The sequence below is a fragment of the Numenius arquata genome, chromosome 3 (genome assembly GCF_964106895.1).
Source record: "Numenius arquata chromosome 3, bNumArq3.hap1.1, whole genome shotgun sequence".
NCBI lineage: Eukaryota > Metazoa > Chordata > Aves > Charadriiformes > Scolopacidae > Numenius > Numenius arquata.
Window position 1 is genome coordinate 27,402,314 of NC_133578.1, and position 14,320 is coordinate 27,416,633.

Consider the following 14,320-nt stretch of genomic DNA (forward strand, 5'->3'; position numbering starts at 1 on the left):
ATCCCTAATCCTGTTTTAGACATCTAAGACAATGGTCGGGGAACAATTTGGCAATTTTGTAACATCATGGATCAAAATTACACATTGAGTCAAGATCTGCTTCTGTCACCAATAGGAAGTACTAAACTCATGGGGATGTCGAAAGCAACCTGCAAGTTGGGAGACTGTTGTGAGAGTACTTCCCACTCAGGCCCTCGGGCAACTCATGAATTGGCTAGCATGGGCTCCCAGCGGGGATCAGAGAGAGAAAACAGGGAAGGACTTTGATGGCCATGCCCCAGTAGTGAATTCAAAATGTTGAAGGGACTCTGAGGGAGCTTTTTCTCCCTGTTGTCTATGCAGGAGTATCTATTTCAGGCACATAAAATTAGATGCCTAAACAGAAACTGAGAATATCCTCCCTCCCTTCCCCACCACCCAGGCTGAAACACCCTCTCTAAATATGATGAGATATGGGCTGAAATTTCCATTGATGTTGTTCAGGTGAAACGTGCTCAGAGGGCGGAGAGATTCAGTCTCCAGACTTGTGTCTAACTTCTGCAATAAGATAAAAATTAATAGACATTGAAAAGAGAATGCCATGTGAAAGTTGTAGATAAAAGGTATTTTAGTTACAGAAAACAGATGAAAGGATGTAAGATGTGTTAAAACATCTAGAACGACTCTCGTGGCCGCCTACTTCCCTTCTGCTTCCAGTCAGGCTGCCTAAAATATATTTGCTGCTGAAAGCCCCATGATCTCCTGCTCTCTGTTTCTTTCCTCACAAGACCATTCGCTAGTTGTTCAGGTAGCCTGCAAAAACACAGCCAACTGGGAGGCCTCCAGCTAGACTGAAGACAAGCAGAGGGGACCTTCGGTGGCTTCATTCATCTTGTCATGGTTTCAAACAAATGGGAATGGCCAGTATTCCTCTCTGAAAAACTGGCATGTGCTCCTCTGTAGCAGAAGGGCAGGCACAATAGGCTGAGTAGGGACAGGATAAAAATACAACAGGCATTTTCTACTGTTCAAAAATTCATAGTTTCATTTTTTTCATCGAAACTTGGACTGTATGCAGGGAGCTAATATACTTTGTGCAAAAACTGTCAGTTTTTTCTGGGCTGTATCTTTACCAGGTCCACGTCGTCCTTCACACTTCTGAATTATCCTTTTTTATTTGCAGATACTGTCCAGGGTTCTCCTTTCACTCTTCCTTTTGTCTTGTGTTCTTGGTCCTGTTTTGTAACCTGCAAAGCTTGGAATAGTCATTCTCTTATCTGGTCTCTTTTTCCTTAAAGTAGTCTTCTCCCTCACACACACACACCATTGGTACCTGTTCCTCAAACTCTTGTCAAACCCATATCATTCTGTGATTCGCTAAATTTAGTTTCTCCTGTTTTGCATTACCTTCACGTTCCTATACACAGCTTTCAGGTTTTGCCCTAAAACATGTTCAAACTGCAAAGGAAAACTGTATCCAAATGCAGGGCTGGGAAACAGAGTAGAATCAAATTAATAGCTGCGTAGCAAAGTAGATGTATGACACGGAGTATAATGTGAAACGAGCATCCTAAAACTGCAGGGAAAAGCGGAGCAAACAAGTGGATTAGCTTTTGAAGGGAGCAAAAACATTGAAAAGAAAGTGTAGACAATATTGAGAGTGGCAGTAGGAAAAGCAATTTTGCAAGAAAAACAGCTGGAAGCAACATACAAAGAGAAATTGGGTGTTAGAAACCATTTGTCTTTAGCAAGTAATAAAGAAGCACAGCAGAGCCAACTTCTTCAGTGATCTAAACCATCAGTATCAACCCTGTGAATATAATGGTATGCGTGTTGGTGTAGAGTCTAACCTCCTCAAGAACATATGCATAATTTTAATTAGCACAACTTGGCTGTCCTATTTTCATCTCACCAGTAGAGAGACATAATGTATTTCATGTGTCTCAGTCACCAAAGTATGGATTCAGAGAATTGTTCAGTAACACCAAATTGTCAGAGCTTTGCTTTTCTTGTGATTTTGGTTTGGTTCAGCATACGGCATTTCCGATTTGCAGATAGTGCAGTTTTGCTTATATGAATGAAAGCTCACAGTCATTAATTTATATTAGTGGATTTCAAGATGATGTTAATTCATCTCCTGCTCTCCCCCTTCACTTTTTCGTTAACAACCTCTGGCTGTTTGAACCCTGGGGCTTTTTGGTAAAGGCTGTTGAGTGTGGGTGGGTTGGTTGCTTATGTGTCGCCACCCCTCTTTGTACAAACCAGCTGCCTTCGTTTCCTTGTTAAATGCCTGTTCAAGCCTATTATCAGCTGTTAAGGACATTTCATGGAAAAATAAATGGTTATTTCAGGCAGTATAATAAGAATCCTTCGTGTGCTTCAGTGATTTCATCCATGTGGGAATAGCAGAGTGCAGAGTTCAGGAAAATCATCATAATTTCATGAATACAAGGCTTTTTTTTAATTTTCTTTTTCTTTTTTTTAAACTATGATCATTTTGGCTATTTTCCATAATAACCTCTTAGCCTCTTAAGGGTCAAATTCAGTATTGGTAGGAACAGACTTTGTCTTGAACAAAATGGCTGTTATTTGGCCCAGAAACATAGTACTTAAGGCAGGCAGGTTACTGAGCCGGTCCATATTGTTTCTGTTTGCATTATATCTACCTTCAACACTTCTTTTGAATTCAGTCAAATAAATTTGGTTTGGCATTGCATGCATCATGATTTGGATTTCTTTAACTCTTCCTTGCTCATGTTTCCTAATCAACTGATTATTGTTAAATTGTTTTTCCACAGATGTAGCAATTGGGGCTCCACAAGAAGATCATCTAAAAGGGGTTATTTATATATACAATGGCAGGGAAGATGGAATAACACCATCATTTTCACAGGTATGCTTTTTTTAATGAAAAATAATCAATCTGGAAAAATCTTAAGTTTAAATTTGAGATTGTTTTCTTTTCATTTAACATTCAGACGGTCTCAGGTGCTGTAAAAGACTTCAGAAGTTTTTTACGTACTCTATGCTTTCCAGTCATAATATAACCTATAACAGAAAAATAAATTGTTTTGGAGGACTCAGACAGGGTTTACGGGATATAACATTTGCAGTAATTGAGGAATATTACTTTCGGAGGTAAGCATCTAATTGCCTTCAGCAGCAGGATGGTTGTGGTAACATCTTTCATTGGATATTGCAACTCAAAGATTAGCTTTCCAAGAATAATTTTCTATTTTTTTCCTCCTCAGAGAATACAAGGACATCAGATCAGTAACTCTTTGAGTATGTTTGGACAGTCCATAGCAAGTGGCATTGATGCAGATAACAATGGTTATCAAGGTGAATTAAATACTTTTGTTTATTTTTCATTTTTAAAAGAGTAGAGATTCATAAGGAACGACCCTACCATGCTACTTGTTACTTTTAACAGAAGCAAAATCTTTTATTAAGATGACATATCGCATCTTGCATTTTGTGAGAAGAGAAACAAAAATATAAAAGGAGGTAAAGCTGAGGCCAAGCAGTCAGTTTTCATGGTCATCTAATTATTATTTAAGGACTGAGAATGATGTAATAGTAAGATCATAGTGCACAAGAGGAAGAAAAAATGTAGGTTTTATATTTAATGGCAGCCATCTTATCTGCAGATGTCACTGTGAGCTAGTTTGGGCACTGAAAGCACGTTTGTTGTCCAGACTAGTGTGCTAACCTAAAACTCTTACTGGTCTTCACATAGTCTGCATTTTGGCAGGAGTCACTGAGCTCCGTGACTCTCAGTCTGTGAGAACGATACATTAACCCGAGTCAGGACTCACGGCATTGGATTAAGACTGTTGTGGAGTTCTTGTAGGCATGACACAGAAGTGCTAATTTCTTGTGAAACAACTTAGGTGGTTCCAAGTATATACTCGTTGTTCTATACGTATTGCCAAAATATTTTGACATTATGCAGATAAGCGTTAGGTCAGGTATTGCCTGTCCTGCCCCATAAAACATAAAATTACCATGAACTGCATGTTCTATACTGTGGCTGTGGCAACAGAGAAGTTATCCAGGTTAATTTGTAATGCTGGGCTAAGAGGTAGTGTACAAGTAGTCTGCTGTCAGGTCGCCTGTTTACTGATTTGGGATTCACGTCCTCAGACCCTTATATCATTTAGACTCATCTGATAATTAACTTTTGCTACCTCATTTGAGAGGTGTATATACTATGCATATTTCTTTCCTTATTGCATGAATAGCTTTCAGTTATTTTGGAATAAATTAAATATTTTTTTTCTATCTCTAGGTATAATTTCATACATATACTATATATAGTTATATATATAATTGAATTCTTTACGTATGTGTGTATCTGTATAGCAATAATGAATATTTGGATTAAAAAGGAGGCAAGTACCTCCTCTTTAGCTGAATTGTCCTTCAGTATCAGCCACTGAAATGTGGAATAGAAATCAAATCATCATATTACCAATATCTGCAAGTCCAGGAAGTTAGCACACAGCATTAATGGACAGTGGACAAGTATTTGAGGAATCATCTTCTAGAGGAAGAATGCTTTTGAACATTAGCATGTGCCTTCTAATAAGGGGCAAATGGTGTTTTAATGCTGATCAAAAGGTGAATATGCTACAAAATGCTTGTACCTGAGAAGTAATTGCTGTTGACAAATTATGCTTATTGATCTATTTTTTTGTACAGATGTAGCAGTTGGTGCATTTCTCTCCGATTCTGCTGTGGTGCTGAGGTGAGAATGCTGCATTTCAGTGCTTTAAAAGACCAGGGAATTTAGCTGGTTTTTTTAATGCAATTTAATAAAACTCAGTAGTATATTTTAATCTCATGATATTCTTGGTGTCGTGAACTTCAGGCATTAGGCTCTAGAGTGCTCTACAACTGAAACATTTAAGTAAACGCCTTGAAGGAAAAGAAAGCACCATTCTGAAACTTCTTGAAGCAACAAATAATGTGCATGCAGCTATTTGGATTCTGAAAAATGCAGATACCTTAAAAATGATAATTATAAAATATAAGATTAGATTCTGTTAGAGATTCTTAGCTTCTGCAGTGCTTCTGTAAACTACTACTGAAGTGTTTTGTGAATATTAACTCTTTTCTATTCTTAGAACAAAACCAGTGATAATTGTTGAAGCTTTTTTAAAACACCCTAATTCAATAAATCGAACTAATTTAAACTGCATGGAAAATGACCAGCCTGCCATCTGTATGGATTTGAAGATATGCTTTACCTATACAGGACGAGAGGTACCTGGTTATATTGGTAAGCTGCTTGGAAAAAATTCCAGTATATGTATTTATTTTAAATGCACCTGTTTACAGAATAATGCTACTGGTATTTATTGGACCATTAATCTGAGTTCACTATGAAATGGAAAATTAAAAACATGGATACCTTTTTTAGCTCATAATTACCCTGTAAGACTGAGCCATTACACTTCTATTCAGTTTAGAGTAACAGGACATCCCTACTAGGACTAGCAGAGTTACATGGCCTAGAAGAGGTAGTGATGTTAAGAAGGTGAGATGCTGTGAGGAAGAAGGTAGAACTCCAAGTTCTCTGTTGCATCAACAGTGTAATCTGAAGTTTTGATGGCATCTGGTTTAGGGAACCGAAGACTAATTTTTAGCTAGCCAGCTGGATTGTGATGCTCAAGAGTTCAGCTGGGGTTGCACACAACCACTTAGTAATATTTTCACGTGGGTTTTGCAGCAGTACCATCATAGGCTAATTCTGGTACCTAAATTAACTTACCTAACAGTATTGTGATTAGATTCATGCTCATGCATTTGAACTACATTGTAATTATGCCATTTCAGGTGGTCCTTTTCATGGCATCACAGTAACTATATCCATCATTTTGGTAGGTTTTTGAATGAGATAGTATGCCATTAGGGTTCACAAAGAAACTGAGTGCAGTTATTCTGTGAACACTTTCTTTTACATAGTTGCACAGGCACCATACTCTGTTTCACGCAGGGCCCAACAGGAGTGTCTTGTTGAGTTTGTCTGAACCTGCCACATGCAAATGTCTGGGCTGTTGCTTTGCAATTAGGTAGGGAATTAATGGTGGGTGAATGTCTTTTCTTAATGTAGAATCCAATGGATTGTTCAGCCTGGTATTCAGCTGTCCTCTAAAAGCAGTCCTCCCAGACATGGACCAAACCATACAGAATTGCGGCAGGATGCGGTCTTCCATTTAACAGTAGAGAGAAAACGTTCCCTTCATAAAACAGCTCGAGTGCCTGATCATACCATTAGGGAACGTTATGTGAAAGAGAGGGTGACCCATCAAAGTTACTGAAAAATATATCTTGTGTGATATTTTATATAATGCATATTTTGCTTTTGGCAAAACCTGGTATTACTTGAAGCAGTATCTATTGGAGGGAATATTCATGGTGAACTTACTTAAAATAATTTACTGTTTAAATTTGACTGTACTGCCTGGGTGCTTTTAACCTGCTTGTCACGTGCTACTTGTAAATTGCAATCAGCCCTGGAAATAATGGATATAAAATTATATTCTCATACAGAAGATTCAAGCAATTTACAGTATCCTTTAGGAACACATTACAGAGAACACATCAAATGATGAATAGTAAAGTTTCAAGTTCAGATCTTTTGAAATACATATTTGTTTTAAAAGATGATCAGTCAGACTGGATTACCCTTGCTGGATTTGGGCATAAGACTTTTCATCTTAAATAGAGAAGACCAGAGGAAATTCTATATATCCTAACTCAGCTTTTGGCAGAGATTAAGAAGTAAAGTTCTGAAACTTATTTGCAATCTGTTATCATAGCAATTCATGCTGACTTAAATAGAAAAAATTGTGAAGTTAAATGATATTTCTCAGTGTTTGTTGACTTATTGGCTTGTTGAAATTTAACGTCAGCCCTGTAAGTAACTGAAGCAGGTTTTCTTTAAATAGATTCTGGTAGAAAACGATAAATATAACTTGACAAAACTATCCCTGGTGTAAAATTATGTATCAGGGATCAGTCATGATGCAATCAATTTTCAGAGGACTAGAAGTTTTCGTTAGGTGTGGATTTATGTCAGGGAATTCTTAAGTGGAGCATTTCAAAATGGATATTATGGAACTTACTTAACGAAGTGAGTCAGAAGATGTAATTTCTATCATAAATTTTTGGAAATTATAACACTTGAAGTTTTGATAACTTTTATTTGCCCTGGGTTTTATTTTGCAGTACTGCTTTATAATCTGAGTGTTGATGTGAACAGAAAAGTGGATACACAAGCAAGATTTTATTTTTCCTCCAATGGAACATCTGATACAATCTCAGGAAATATAGAGATTTACAGCAAGAATATTGCCTGCAAAGACCATCCAGCATTTATGAGGGTAATGTAATTTTCAATATGTATTGCCCTGTATATCCCTTAGTTCTCCTTTGAAAAGCACACCTACTGCAGAAGAAGCTATTTTGTTTACAATTACACCACGTAATTTTGGAAGTAAAATATTTGTGTTTGTAACTTCCACAGTTAATATATTTTAATTCTGATGCTTTCTCAGCTTTCTGTGGGGAAGTCAGTGGGTCTGCCACCTCTTATGTCAGTGAGAATGTGCATAATAATATCTATCTAATGTCTATCAAACATCTTAGAAGCTTGCCTATCCCAACAAAAATTTTGGAGAATGAATGGGAAGAACTTGAAGTTCTAAACCACAATCAAGCAATGAAAACTAGTGGGCACAGAGGAACCATGTTTTACTAAACTTGGAAGAAACAGACTTCACAGAATGATAGAATGGTTTGGGTTGGAAGGGACCTTAATGATCATCTAGTTCCAACCCCCCTGCCATGGGCAGGGACACCTCCCACTAGACCAGGTTGCTCAAAGACCCTTCACCTTGGTCTTGAAAACTTCCAGAGGTGGGGCATCCACAACTTCTCTGGAAAACCTGTTCCAGTGTCTCACCACCCTCACAGTAAAGAATTTCTTCCTAATATCTAATCTAAATGCCCCATCTTTCAGTTTAAAACAGTTACCCCTCATCTTATCACTACAGTCCCTAGTAAAAAGTCCCGCCTCGTCTCTCCTGTAGGCCCCCTTTAGGTACTGCAAGGCCGTTATAAGGTCTCCCTGGGGCCTTCTCTTCTCCAGGCTGAAAAATCCCAGCTCTCTCAGCCTGTCTTCATAGGAGAGGTGAAGCCTCTCTGATCATCTCCTCCAGCCCTCTGATCATCTTTGTGGACCACGTCTGGAGGTGGTCCAACAGGTCCACGTCTTTCTTCCTTTGGGAGAGCTGGATGCATTAGTGCAGGTGGGGTCTCACTAGAGCAGAGGAGTAGAATCACCTCCCTTGGGCTCCTGCCACGTGTCTTTTGATGCAGCCAGGATATGGTTGGTTTTTTGGTCATGTTGAGCTTCTCAATCAATACCCCCAAGCTTCTTCCCCTCAGGGCTGCTCTCCATCTGTTCTCTGCCCAGCTTGAACTTGTGTTTGGGATTTCCCCAGCCCACATGCAGGACCTTGCACTCGGCGTGGTTGAACTTCATGAGGTTTGCATGGGCTCACCTCTCAAGCCTGTCCATGTCCCTCTGGATGGCTTCCCTTCCCTCCAGAGTGTTGACCGCACCACACAGCTTGGTGGTGTCAGCAGACTTGCTGAGGGTGCACTCTATCCCCCTGTTCATCTCACCAACAAAGATGTTAAATAGCACAGGTCTCAGTACTGGCCCCTGAGGAACACCACTCATCACTGGCCTCTACTTGGACATAAAGCTGTTGACCATAATTCTTTCAGGGCAACCATCCAGCCAATTCCTTATCCGCTGTGTGGTTCATCCATCAAATCCATGTCTCTCCAATTTAGAGGCAAGGATGTTGTGCGGGACAGTGTCAAACACTTTCCAGAAGTCCAGGTAGATGATGTCTGTTGCTCTTACCTTATCCACCAACACTGTTACGCCACTGTAACGAAATTTGTCTGGCATGATTTGCCTTTAGTAAAACCATTTTGGCTGTCGCTAATCATCTCCAAGCACAGAGGTGAGGCTGACTGGCCTGTAGTTCCCAGGATCTTCCTTTTTTTCCCTTTTTAAAAATGGGTGTTAGGTTTTCCCTTTTCCAGTCAGTGAGAACTTCACTGGACTGCCATGACTTCTCAAATATGATGAATAATGGCTTAGCAGCTTCATCCACTGGTTCCTTGAATTACCTCCTGTAAGACCTTATCTAAGTGGGAAAAGAATTCTTTCAAGAAATACTAAGGACATTTAGATATAAGGAGAAACAAGAGCAATAAAATAATGGATTAATCTGCCTCGCCTTTTCTTTAAAATCCTCATGGTGGCAATTCTGTGACCTTTTGAAACAAACATCTATTAGAATGACTGGTGAAATTGATCCTGCACAGAGGCTGGGAAATACACTTAATTTTCTACAGCTACAAAAAAACCTGTATGGAGAAGTCTTCCATATAATTTTCTTTTTTCTTCCTTTATGACACCCATCAGAAACCAATTCTTCATGCTAAAACTTCGTGGTAGAAAGGAAAGCTTATGTTATCTACTGGAAAATTGCCCAGATGCATCTCAACTGGTAGTTGCACCTAAGTGAATGTTACTGAGAGGAGCAATGGCAAATTGCCACTTCTGAGAGTTTTGTAAGCTAAGAGAGAGCTGACTGACAGCTGACCTTGTACAGATTGCTGTACCAGCATCAGCAGGTATTTGTGTAGGAGGAAGGATATGATTTGGCTCATCGCTTCCTATAGTCGTATCGTTAGTATTTTTTCCTGCATATAATTCAATTTTCTTTTAATTCTTAATTAATAGCATTATAAGCATTTCCTTCCACCCACTGAGATTTCTGTACTTGTATGAAGCTCCTAAAGTTAAGTAAGTGTGAATGTCTGTCAAGTACAGTCCTTGCGAGAGAGATGATGTACGTTTTATGTATTTTGAGTAAAGACTAATTAATAGCTAATTAGTATAATGGAAGTAATATAAAGCAGATGCAGAGAAGACCTTGTGGAAAATTATTATGAATTAGATAATATGTGATTTGGCCAAAGCAAGCTTGCAGATAAGAATTAAAGTAGTGGCCATGTGGAGGGACAATCAGTGTCTGTCTATGTCCTCCACTTAGGGAGTAATTTAATCAGGTTTGCTATTGTTAGTAGTTGCTTCAAGCTGTTCAGTTTTCACAAGTAGGTAGTTCGGGCTCTGATCTGCAACATTCCTACACAGTCAAAGCTTCATGTACAAATTGGTCATTTATTGAGGAGTTTAATCTTTTTAATACAGGAAATAAAGAGGCAGAAAAATAAAATGCAGTCATGACCTGATTTAGTGGTACTGTGGGAGAACTCCTTTTGATTTCATCCAGAAGTATCCATGGGTTTTGTCTGACATCATGCCACTGTTAACTTTCTCCATTTTAGCCAGCTTTTGCTTATTTTTCTATTTGGGCACTGCAGGGTTTCATAGGTGTGTAAGGCACTACTGTTGACAGAAATAGGTTCGTTATTGAATAAGACTTCTTTACTAAAAGAATCTTCCATTCTGAAATGCTTGATGCTGTCGTATTATGCTTTTCTGCGTTTCTGATTACTTCTTTCAGGGACAAGGATGTCTGGAAAAGTATATGGGCCATATGCCATATGAAATTATTTTACATGCAAAAAATAAGTGTTCCTGTTTAAGTTAGTTGTAGGGAACCTTATAATCTTTAAAACATAAGCATACATGTCTTGTCTTATATGATTAACTCATTAGGTTTCCAATTTTCATAGAAAGATGTAAGGGATATCTTGACTCCTGTACATGTTGAAGCAAGTTATCAACTGGGGCATCATATTCTACAGAAAAGAAATGCTCAAGAATTTTCACCACTTCAACCAGTTCTTCAACGGAGGAAAGAAAAAGATGTTATAAAAAGCAAGGTTAGTGTATGAGTTCTTTTTTTTCAAATGCACATGTTAATCTTCAGTTAAAAAAAGCTTCACACATCCATAGCATGTGAAGGAATGCATTTTCCAGACCAGCACCTAGTCCCTTGGTCTTAATTAATAAACCAGCATGCTAAAAAATGCCTAACACTTCGCTAAAACAAATCTTTGCAGACCTGGTGTACAATTTGGATTATGATTTTTTAAAAAAAAAAGGTACTTGCAGAGAACTTTCAAGAATATATAATGTATACCTCAGAACACACAGGTGTGAAATTTACTCTTTGTAATTTTCAATTACACATGATGAGTCACTTTCCAGATAAAATTGTTTTTTAAAATTAATTCTGTGTTAAATACATAACATCGTATTGGTATTAATCTTGAAGTATTTCAACGACGTTGTGAAATATTAGTTCTGTGAAGATATTGCAGGTTTTCAAAAACAAAGTCTGTGGGGAAAAGAAAGTGTATTCTGTATCCTTAAATGAATATGAAATTAACTTTTTTTTCCCCAAAAAACTTCCTAAGCGTTAATAGACTTTTGCTTTGACTTAAGCAAAAGTCAGGATGCTCTGAATTTTTAACTACCAAATGGTCATAAACATATTACGACTTTTCACAAAGTAAGCTTCATGTAATTCAGATACAGTTGACTATCAGAACTCTGAGATATATAAAGCTCCATTGAAATGGCATGCTTTTCCTTTTCATCTTTATTCAAAATTTTGTTTTAGAAACCACAGAGTTAGAGGCAAAGCGGGTGTTGTTGAAAATAGTGATATAAACGTGCTGTACAGCATACTGATAACCATGGACACATGCAAGTCGTGGTGTCTCTTGTCGCATCAAACCTTACTAACAGTATGATAAGTAAAGTTTGTGTAATGAAACTGTCTTGCAAAAGTTAATGTGATGTATCACAGGAGAGGCTGCAGAGGCTTCAGTTCTGGATCCTCTGAAATGCTTTGCCCTTTATATGTACTACTTGTAAAAAATTGGCTGAACATACGCTCACTGCTTTAACTGTGAGTCTGGAAAGGCTCTCTGTTGTTATTCTGGGTGCACAGAATGTGTTCGGAAAATTGCAAATCATAGCCTGATTGAAGTGTTTTTAGGAGCAAGAGCTATTAGCCAATTCCAGATACTTAGCAACAAGGTGATAGGTTTCTTTCTTTGGGAGTACTTTTTGTCACTATAATATGCATAATCCACTAAAGAGTGTTGTTTTTTTTTTTCTTATATTTGTCTTTTATAGTTTGTTTTTGCAAGATTTTGCTCACAAGAAAATTGTTCTGCTGACTTGAGAGTTTCTGGAAAAGTTGCTTTTCCAAAGTAAGTATAATGTGGAATTCATCTTTTTGAAAGAGGTTTAATAAAATTTCATCTAAATTATTCCTTAATCTTTTGTATGTAAAGAACATTAATTTGCAAAAGTAGACTATGGACTCCCTGAGAAAATATGAGGAGTGAGGCTGTGTTTAGTTGAAGAATACTCTTAAATTGTAAATATTCCAGGAAATATAACAGAAATGTAAATAATTGAAGAACTGTTCTTGCATAATTAGAAGACTTTACAGCTCATAAAATATCTTCTTCACAAAAAGGTAAATTTGTATTCTACGCTTCATATATATCTGGGCTAAGATACAGTGCACAGTGCATACGAAATATGTAGACATCATAAGTACTCTTAAATTGACAAGCTATCAATTTTTTCTGCTGCTTTTACAAAGGTACTGTACAAAGAAGATACTTCAGTTTTGTACTAACACATTGTTATACACATTATTTCAATTATAAACTAATTAAGTGGCTCTTTTTCCTCGTTTACTTAAAAATATTACATCTTCAGTTTTATACTGCTGATTGAGACACCAGATGGTTGAGTATTACGTGAGGTTTAGACTTCTTTTCCCTACATAAATTAGCTTGCATTTTCCAAAATTAATTCTGTTTTGTGATTTTTATTTTTTTTTTCATTTACATCCCTGTATTTTATATTTTTTTTTATACCCTTTAGCATGTTTTAGTTTTCCTCATTCCTTCCTATTAGGTATGATGTTTAAATCTTGTTATTATGCAAAATAATCAATGCACTTTCAAAGTATTTACATACACTTATTATTGCCTTGCAATATGTGAGATACGCTTCTATTAAGCATCGTCTTTGGAAAATTTTAAGCTATGTACCATTGTTTCTATTCAGAATGGATTTTAATGATTTAAGTTATATTTTATCATGACAACCTTTTTATTCAAAACAAGAAATATGGGCTGTTGTGCAAAAAGAGAAATTGTATCTGTTGTGAATCTCAGCTAGATAGGTATTTTGTGCGACCTGGATTTTCATGTGAAATGTATCACTTTTAAAGTTGATTCTGCTTTAATGGACATACAAGGTTGAACCAACCTAAAATGACACCGAAGGATGGTGATAATCACATAATGCTGATTAATCACACCTGTGTGATCCTGAACACAAGCTTTTTCATCTTCACAGATAAGACTAGTATCTTTCTGCCTGCTTTAACGCGTGGCCTTTAGCGTGAGTCTTAAGCCCTTTCATTTTCTTAGGCTTGAAGGTTATTCTATTTGAACGATCATAAACTTTTCAGAAAGAAAGATTGTGCAGCATTTTCATGTGTGACATTAGCACTGCAGTTTTCTAAGTATTTCAAAGCTCTAAGAAAGGAAGACAGATTAGAACATACCTCCTTGGCATTAGGTACCAGTAGCAGATTTTCAGTGTAAATAAATAGGCTAAATATCTTGATAAAGTGTGAAGTATCACCTTAAATTACATTGTGCCCCTGGAATCTCGATTAAAAACTAGTTAGCTGTGAAGCGTTAATTTATTTTGTCTAGACAGAATGCATTCATTATCCTTGAAAAGCAAAGCAAACACTTATAGTCTTAAAAGAATGAAATCAAATAGGGGTGTCAACGTAATGCTTTACTTACCGAGTTATGAGTCTTCATGTATACACTATCATGTTTTGTTTAAATTGCTTAGATTTTGGCCTGCTCTGTAAATTTCTAGTCCGCATCATGCATTTTTTAATGAAGAATGAAATATGATTACCAGGGAAAAGCTCTGGTTCAGCTTTGTTGTAGTCCCAGATGTGCACCTGGTGCTTTTGTGTACTTGTGTGTTAAGCTGGGAGGCATCTTTGTGACAGCATCTTGTTAATGAGCTTGGCTTTAATGCATATAAGAGAACTGAACAGTAAGCATATAACTAGTAAACCAACTTTAAAGTTTAACCTCAACTTAATCAAGCTACTGAAATGTTATCGTGTTTTTCTTTAATTCGCTTTTGTCTTGGAACCTGTCTGCTTATGCAGTGCTTTTACCTTCTGTTGCTTTTCTAAGTGCCAGCTTCTTTCCC

General features: G+C 37.2%; 1 protein-coding gene across 1 annotated transcript in view; it reads left to right on the forward strand.

Annotated features, from left to right (window-relative positions):
* Positions 1–14,320, forward strand: part of ITGA4 (integrin subunit alpha 4) — a 39,713-nt gene that overhangs the window by 15,389 nt on the left and 10,004 nt on the right. The window contains exons 11-17 of the mRNA XM_074145040.1: positions 2,778–2,872; positions 3,231–3,321; positions 4,684–4,729; positions 5,109–5,263; positions 7,216–7,370; positions 10,774–10,923; positions 12,188–12,264. Coding sequence (XP_074001141.1) covers positions 2,778–2,872; positions 3,231–3,321; positions 4,684–4,729; positions 5,109–5,263; positions 7,216–7,370; positions 10,774–10,923; positions 12,188–12,264 — 769 coding nt within the window. The remainder of the gene's footprint in view (positions 1–2,777; positions 2,873–3,230; positions 3,322–4,683; positions 4,730–5,108; positions 5,264–7,215; positions 7,371–10,773; positions 10,924–12,187; positions 12,265–14,320) is intronic.